Raw genomic sequence first — 7,500 nt, 5'->3', positions numbered from 1 at the left:
AAACTTGAGCTTCTTTCTTCAGTGAACATTCCCTACAACCAAAACTGTGAGGTTAGCACGTCTCTTTCTGTGACTATAAACTAATACTGACATGCTGCCACAAACTGCTCTGCATGCACACATTCACACTCCGAAAAACAAACTGTATAAAAGGACAATAAGGAGTAAAAACTGTACACAGACCATGTACCAGTCGGACCGAGCGGAGATGAAGTTCAGACATGAACTGATCACAGAGCTGCTGATGAAAAAGGCACAATTCACTCTGAACGCTTTAAATGTAAACACAGAAACTCTGTGAATAAAACAATCTTCTAAAAATATGTATCATACATTCAGTGTATCTGAGAGTTTGTTCACGCTGCAAAACAAATTGTTTTGGTTGTAGTTCCGTAAATAACCACAAGATGGCTCTAAAACAAGTGAAAAAGATACAAATATTCCTTTAATTTTACGACAGAGGAGAGGTTTTAGCCTGGTGACGTACGAATAACTGAGGTAAAGTACAGGTTGATTTTAGCGACACCTGTGGTTGCTGAAGGTACTGCTACATTATTTTTTTTATAAATCTATGGCTACGTTTCCACTGCAGGTCTTAAAGCTCAAATCCGATTTTTTCAGGAATCTGATTTTTTTTTTCTGTGGTTGTTCGCATTACTTTGAAAATGTCCAAATTGACCTGCATGCGCATAAGAACAATATGAGTGTCAACAAGCGCAGCACAACTGTAAACACAGAGAAATAGGTGTTATGGTTCAAGTGTACAACAGAACCTATTTATTATCAGCGGGTGCTGGGTGGGAAACACGTGAATAAAAGGAGAGTGAAAGTCTTTATTGTTCCGGTTTAGGGAGATCTGACTGCCGATTCACCACAACAAACTGGATGCAGAGACACAGCCAGCAATGGTGGGCCAGGGATGTTAACTTTACAGAGACTGAGTTTATTCTGAACTTTATCATGTTGAGGGCAACTTTTAATCATATATGTCAGCGTCTCTCCTCTCAACTCCACAGCCAGAAGACTTAATGGAATCCAGCATATTGGACTGCAGCAGGGGCTCGGTAACCTCGATAGCATTTTAAAGTCCTCTGTTTGAACGGTTATTTACGAATTTTACAATACAAACTATGTCCCACATCCAGATGGTTCCTATGAGCCTTTTAATTAGGCTTGAATAAAGTTTTATCTCTGTTTATTAACGACCTCTAACGTCTTGCTGTCTCTCCACTGTGCAGTACTATCGTAGCCCCCCGTCTGTTTTGCTAACTGCTACCGTTTCCTGCTGGGCGGAGCAAAATTGTGACGAATGCGACGGAAAGTGACCTCAAAATCCCATTTAATCTGCCTTGGTCGTTTCCACTGGAGCCACATTCTATAAGATCAGATACGAGTTGGATTCAGGACCACATAAGAATGTGGCTCAAATGGGACTTGAAAAAGTCAGATACGGACCGATATGAGCGTTCACACTTGACCCCCGAAAAATCAGACGTGGGCCACATTTGCCTGCAGTGGAAACGGGGCCTATGTTCAAAATGCCTAAACAGACCCAGCGCAGACAATATTCTGTGTTTATGTTCTTATTCGCTCTTCAGCGAAGACAAATTTAAACAAGAGATCGGACTTGAATTCACCTTTCTGTGCTCTGTGTTGCTGTAGTTTCTTTATTGGCCACTAGATGCTGCTATAAAGAGTTTTATGAGTATAAATCAATGAAAGTGCAGTAATTTCTTCTGACAATTAGCAAAAACGTTGCTAGTTCTGTTCAGGATTTCTGTGAGAATTTGGGCCCTGTTTATACAACAATGTTTTCTAGTAAAAACTGAATAGTTTATTTGCTTTTGTGTTTCTGTACACCAAAAAAGTCCACGTTTTCTCTGAAAATAGCACAAATTAAGAACGGGGTTCAGAGGGTATTGGTTTGAAAACATTCCAGTCTTCATTGTCCTATAGATGGGAAAAAAATATCATAATATTTCTTATGGGGAAGCCCTGGATCATGTGCAGTATGACTAAAATCAGAAGAAATTATATCAGTAGAAATTTATTTATTATATCGAATAAAGTCAAAATAACTTTCAAACTAAACCAAAATGTTGTTTGGTTCCTGAATTACATCTAGGCCATGACAGATACCAACTCCAACATTCACCTAATGTCTCTATGCTGCAAACGATGGATCCAACCTCCTGGGAGGTTTAGCAAACTTAGCAGATGATCTTTGTTTCTATGCAGATGACATTCTCCTGTTGGCTGTAACAGGTGGGGCTCTCCTAGTTTTCTGTGTGGATAAAAATATAGATAATGTAGATAAGAATTAACTTTCCTTGGCCGTGAGTCAAAAACTGATGGAGTCACTTCTTCAGAAGGAGGAGTTTAGGTACATCAGGGGTTGTTTATGTGTGGCAGCAGAGCAGAGAGTGTGATTGTTTCTGTTTTTCATTGATTTTCTTTGCTGGCTCTTTCTGGCAGACAGCACAGACCTGGATATTAATAGCGTCTGCTGAAACTGGTGGTCCTAAAACTCGGTCTAAAAGAAGCAGCAGAGATGCAGGAAAGAAGAAAATGATTTTGTCTGAATGCAGTTCCTGAACTGGCCACCAGGAGCGCTAAAACACATTATTTGTAGTTAGCAGCATTGTGTCTCCAGTCCAAAAAGTAATCTTCAAGTCCCTCTCTGGTTCTTCCCACCCTTAAACTTGTACCTAGATGGTTTTTAGTCCAGATTCTGATCAAACAGACTCAGATTTTACCAGATTTCTTCTGAATGCTGAAACCAGGTTCGTCTGCAGATTTCTTTTTTTTACCGTCTTAATAAAGAACTTAGATGGCCAACTGTCTGAGTTCTTGATGGGTTTTCTGGGCTCGGGTTTGTTTCTAATTATAACATATAGCTATTTTTAAATATTAATAAGGAAGTAATTTCCATTTCTAGGTTTATAAAAGTATCTGCAGACTGTGAACAGCTGCTAAATTTTAGCTTCCGACTGGTTTACGCATTGTGTTTTTGTTTCATCAATGTGTGATTTAGTTAAAACTGACCAATTTCCTGAACATATCTTTATGCAGCTCCATCTGGACCATCAGCAGAACCTTGTAAATTAGTGAAAGTGGTTCTAAAGCTCTGCAGTGCAAACAAACCCATTTAAACATGAACATCTGATCTGTAGCAGCTTGTAATGTTTACAGTTTAGTTACAGAAAATCAAATAAAATCAACACTCCAAAATACACTTAGTGACATCAAACAGTGAGGACAAATCCATATTTCCATAAACATTGTCAGAAGCATCAATAAATATAAAAGAAGAAGATATTTGTTAAAGGTGAAGGATGAAGGAGGATCATCTTCATCGCTTCCCTCAGATTCTGCAGCAGCTTCATCTGCAGGAACAACAGTTCCAGAAAGACCAGCAACAGGTTGCAAAGGATCAGTTCATTAATAACCAGTTCGTGGCCATTTTGAATCATTTTTTGGTTGTTTTGATCTTTTAAAATCTCTTTTCAGTCAGTCCTGTTTTCTGTACCCCAGCTCTGGTCATGTCGAGGCTTTTTGCATCATTTTGTAACTGTGGCTGATTTCAGGCTGAAGGTCAGAGTTGACTCTGATCAGATTTGTTCCTGACGACATCACTGAGCTTGAGTTTCCATAATTTCCAAATTTGACCTCTAGCAGGAAGCTGCTGCAGAGAGACGTGAGTAAAGCCTCATCTGTGGGATCTGGACCTATCTGCTGGCAGTTTGTGTTAGGCCTCCTGATCCAATGCTCTGCTGTTCAGTTCAGTGATCATCACCAAATCCAGAACCGAGCTTAGAACCTTGACAGATCTCAAAACAATGAGATTAAAGCTCCAGAAATTGGCCAGCTGCTCTGGATGAACAATGTTTCTGTTAAACTGAAATAATCTTTATACAACAAAATAAAAGTAATAATGAAAGGAATTAGACGTAACGAGGAAGACCACCTCAACAGATCTGCAGATTGATTAAAAAATATTGTCAGTAGTAAATTATGAGGAATTTTATCACAGAAAAATAAAAGCTTTAAACTTCATCAATTTCTTAAAAAAAAATTGAAATAAGAAAATGTTGTTTTATGATGTTTTATGTTTAAAATAAATAAGATGGCAAAGATTTAAAATCTAAAACATTCTGTTAAAACTTCTTTATATATTTGAACTGAAAACTAACAATAAAAATAAATCTTTTCAAACATATCTGGATGTTCTGTGGTGAGTAAATCCATTTTCCTATAATTTAAGGGTTTATTTGCCCTCTGAGGCTCTGGATGAAGCCAGCTGTTTCTGAACTGAACAGCACAGTGGCAGAAAACAGAAGAAACCAGCAGGAGTTTCCGTCTGGAAGCTGAATCATCAGGCAGCATCGTGTCAACATCAGTAATGCACAAATAAACCTAAATCAGTGTGTTTACATCCGGCTGGTGTAGAGCTGTGGGTTTGTGTCTGCTCGGTCAGCTGCAGGTCTACACGTTGATGGCGTGAGCGTGCTTCTTGCACAGAGGTTTGTCTTTCTTGGAGTAGAAGGGCTGACCCTCCAGGTTCACATGGCAGACCTGCAGCGACAGCAGCAGTTAGAGGTCAAGCCGTTTCAGCACCAAACCTTCCAAACTAAACCGGGTCCTTACCGCACAGACGAAGCAGGTGTCGTGCCAGGTGTGACCCAGAGCCTCGATGAATTTATCTCCAGCTTCCACCGGGAAGTCGCAGCCGTGACATTTGGTGCTGAAGAGGGCGATGTAATCTGACGGACACACAGGGAGCAAAGTTTACATTTAAAGAAAACTAAGAAAATACATTGGATTTTATTTGCAGGGATGGATTTACAGAAGAAAAACTGGAGGATTTTAGTTTTCATTTACAAATTAAAATGAAAATGATCACAGATGGGTCTGAGACATATCTTCATCACAATGACCACAGTGAGACATATTTCCAACCTGCCTCATCTCACCCAAGTCACCATTCAACACCTCAGTAATCTCGTATTTTTCCACTTTAACCAGCAGGAACATGTCAACAAGAAACTTCAGCTCGATGAAGGTTCCTCCTGTATCCCCTCAAGTTTTCATATTGGCCTTGCTAGCCTGGAGATGGAGATCACGTCCTCTCTTTCCTTGGACAATAAGCTGTAGAGATCCGGTCTGTGTTTGGTTCTCAGAGCTGTGGCTCCAGAACGAACCTTTCTCACAGTACGGTTCTCCGTCCTCCATGTGGAACAGGCTGTTTCCAAACGGTTTTCCACAGGCTGCACACACGAAGCAGGTGGTGTGCCACGTCTGCCGCAGGGCGTGCATCACTTCCTGCAACACACAGCATGGACGTTATTTCTTATGCACCACAACATGAAGGTTAACAAACTATAGAAGAAATAAAAACTGTTTCACTTTGACCCAGGCCTTATTAAACAAGCTCAGAACAAAAATCAGAAGAAACCGAGAGAATGAAGCATTGTAGTACCTCAATCTCTCCTCCACTCAGCAGCGCCCCCTGTCTACAGTCTGTTTCAATAAAACATGCTCAACAATTAAAAAGCTAATCATACCAAAGTCCAGTACTCTTACTTCACATTTACGCCACATTTACTCCTGGAGTACCTCAAGGCTCCATCCTGAGCCCTGTTACCTTCTACTTACGTTCACTGCACCAGCCTTCTTATCTTTAGATGTTGCTTCCAGTGAACCAGACCAGAATAGTTTAAAGTTCAATGTTAATTTGTGGTCATGCTTTTACTCAGGCTGTATCAGGATGGCTTCAGGATGTGCCCACAGGTGAGGCATCTGTCTCACCCCCATGATCTTGGTGTTGCAGCGGGCGCAGGTTGGGGCGAAGAACTCCTCGTAGCAGTTCTCACAGTAAACGTTGTTCTGCTCTTCCACGAAGCTGACATCGGCCAGAGAGACGTGGCAATAGTGACAGTTAAACTCCTCGGGGTGCCAGGACCGGCCAAGGGCCACCAGGAAGGGCCCCCTGAGGACAACAGCAACATGTTTTCACATTAAGTCTGTAGAGGAGAGTTAATGAATACAGAAACTTCAGCAGGTGTCAGGTACCTGATGACGCTGTTGCACGCTGAACACAGAGGTGTACGGCTGCTGGCAGCAAATCTCTCTGCTCTTTGGGCCACACCCCTCGCCACAGGAAGGAAAGGGGCGGGGCTAGGTGTGATGGGGGCAGGGCTGAGAGCAGCTGGTCCAGCAGGGGAGGGATTAGGGATGAATGCTGGTGGGGGAGGGGCTGCTTGAGGAAGCGGCTGAACCTTCATGGAGGTGGTGGTGGTCTTACCAGGGTCAAACTTATCGGCGAAGTTGGTGTCAGTCACCCACGGCGGTCTGTTGGAGGTGGCGGAAGCTGGACCAAATGGAGGCGGGGCTGGGGCGGCAGCTGGAGGGCGGGGCTGGGTGGGGACTGGAGCCGAAACTGGAGCCAATAATAATAAAAAGATCTATATTATTCTATCCATTATTATCTATAAAATAAAACTCTACATTATAAGACAGCATATAAATAACAAAGCTATGGTATTATATGGCTAAAGTAAAATTTTATCAGACTATAACATATTTCATGGTATCCACCTTCCTGCCAACACAGCGTTACTTCCACCATACAGCCTCATACAAAACCACAATGTGACCCGGTTCAAACTCCATCATGTACTGGCAATGCTGGCTAATGCAATGTCCTGCCTGTTCTAGATGTCTCTGTGTTCCTGAAGACCTGCTTCGTAGGACCTCCTCATCATCACATCAACTTCTGCTGAAGCCCATTAATGACTCCTTCATTTAAATCAGATGTGTGGCATCAGGGTCAGTGGGCTCTGAGGACCAGGGATGGGGACCCTGACCTCCAGTCATTGTTCTCACTGACTGTCAGATGCTCTGGTACCTGGTATGCTCCTGATGCCACCATGTACAGTTCTGTGCAAAGGTTTTAGGCAAGTGTGAAGAAATGCTTTCAAAAATGGAAGTATTAATCATTTATTTTCATCAATCAACAAAATGCAGTGAATGAACAAAAGAGAAATCTAAATCAAATCAAAATTTGGAGTGACCACCCTTTGCCTTCAAAACAGCAACAGTTCTTCTAGGAGCTCAGCTAGTAGGTTGTTCCAAACATCTTGGAGAACTGACCACAGATCTTCTGTGGATGGAGGCTTCCTCACATCCTTCTGTCTCTTCATGTAATCCCAGACACACTCCATGATGTTGAGATCAGGGCTCTGTGGGGCCAGACCATCACTTCCAGTAAGTCTTGTTCTTCTTGACATTGCAGATAGTTCTTAATGACTTTTGGGTTCACTCACTAGCATTTTGTAAACTGATAAAAATAAACAATCATAATTTATATTTCTGAAAGCGTTCTTTGTTTACAGCATTCTTTCACACCTGCCTAAAACTTTTGCACAATACTGTATGTCTTCTAGTGGCCATCATAGGCATGTCAGCTGCTTGAAAATCCTAATATTCCCATCGCTGGTC

General features: G+C 41.8%; 1 protein-coding gene across 8 annotated transcripts in view; it reads right to left on the bottom strand.

Moving 5' to 3' along the window:
* The window catches only part of LOC124858836 (LIM domain-binding protein 3-like), a 45,299-nt gene that overhangs the window by 25 nt on the left and 37,774 nt on the right, over positions 1-7,500 (bottom strand). For all 8 annotated transcript variants that reach the window (XM_047351089.1, XM_047351090.1, XM_047351091.1 and 5 more), the window contains 5 exons: positions 6,073-6,439; positions 5,809-5,989; positions 5,202-5,322; positions 4,648-4,763; positions 1-4,575 (listed from right to left, as the gene is read on the bottom strand). The exon at positions 1-4,575 is cut by the window's left edge and continues 25 nt beyond it. In XM_047351089.1, the coding sequence (XP_047207045.1) occupies positions 4,486-4,575; positions 4,648-4,763; positions 5,202-5,322; positions 5,809-5,989; positions 6,073-6,439 (875 nt within the window). In that variant the 3' untranslated portion in view covers positions 1-4,485. The remainder of the gene's footprint in view (positions 4,576-4,647; positions 4,764-5,201; positions 5,323-5,808; positions 5,990-6,072; positions 6,440-7,500) is intronic.

Source organism: Girardinichthys multiradiatus, chromosome 22, assembly GCF_021462225.1.
Source record: "Girardinichthys multiradiatus isolate DD_20200921_A chromosome 22, DD_fGirMul_XY1, whole genome shotgun sequence".
NCBI lineage: Eukaryota > Metazoa > Chordata > Actinopteri > Cyprinodontiformes > Goodeidae > Girardinichthys > Girardinichthys multiradiatus.
This window is presented reverse-complemented; position numbering and strand designations above follow the sequence as displayed.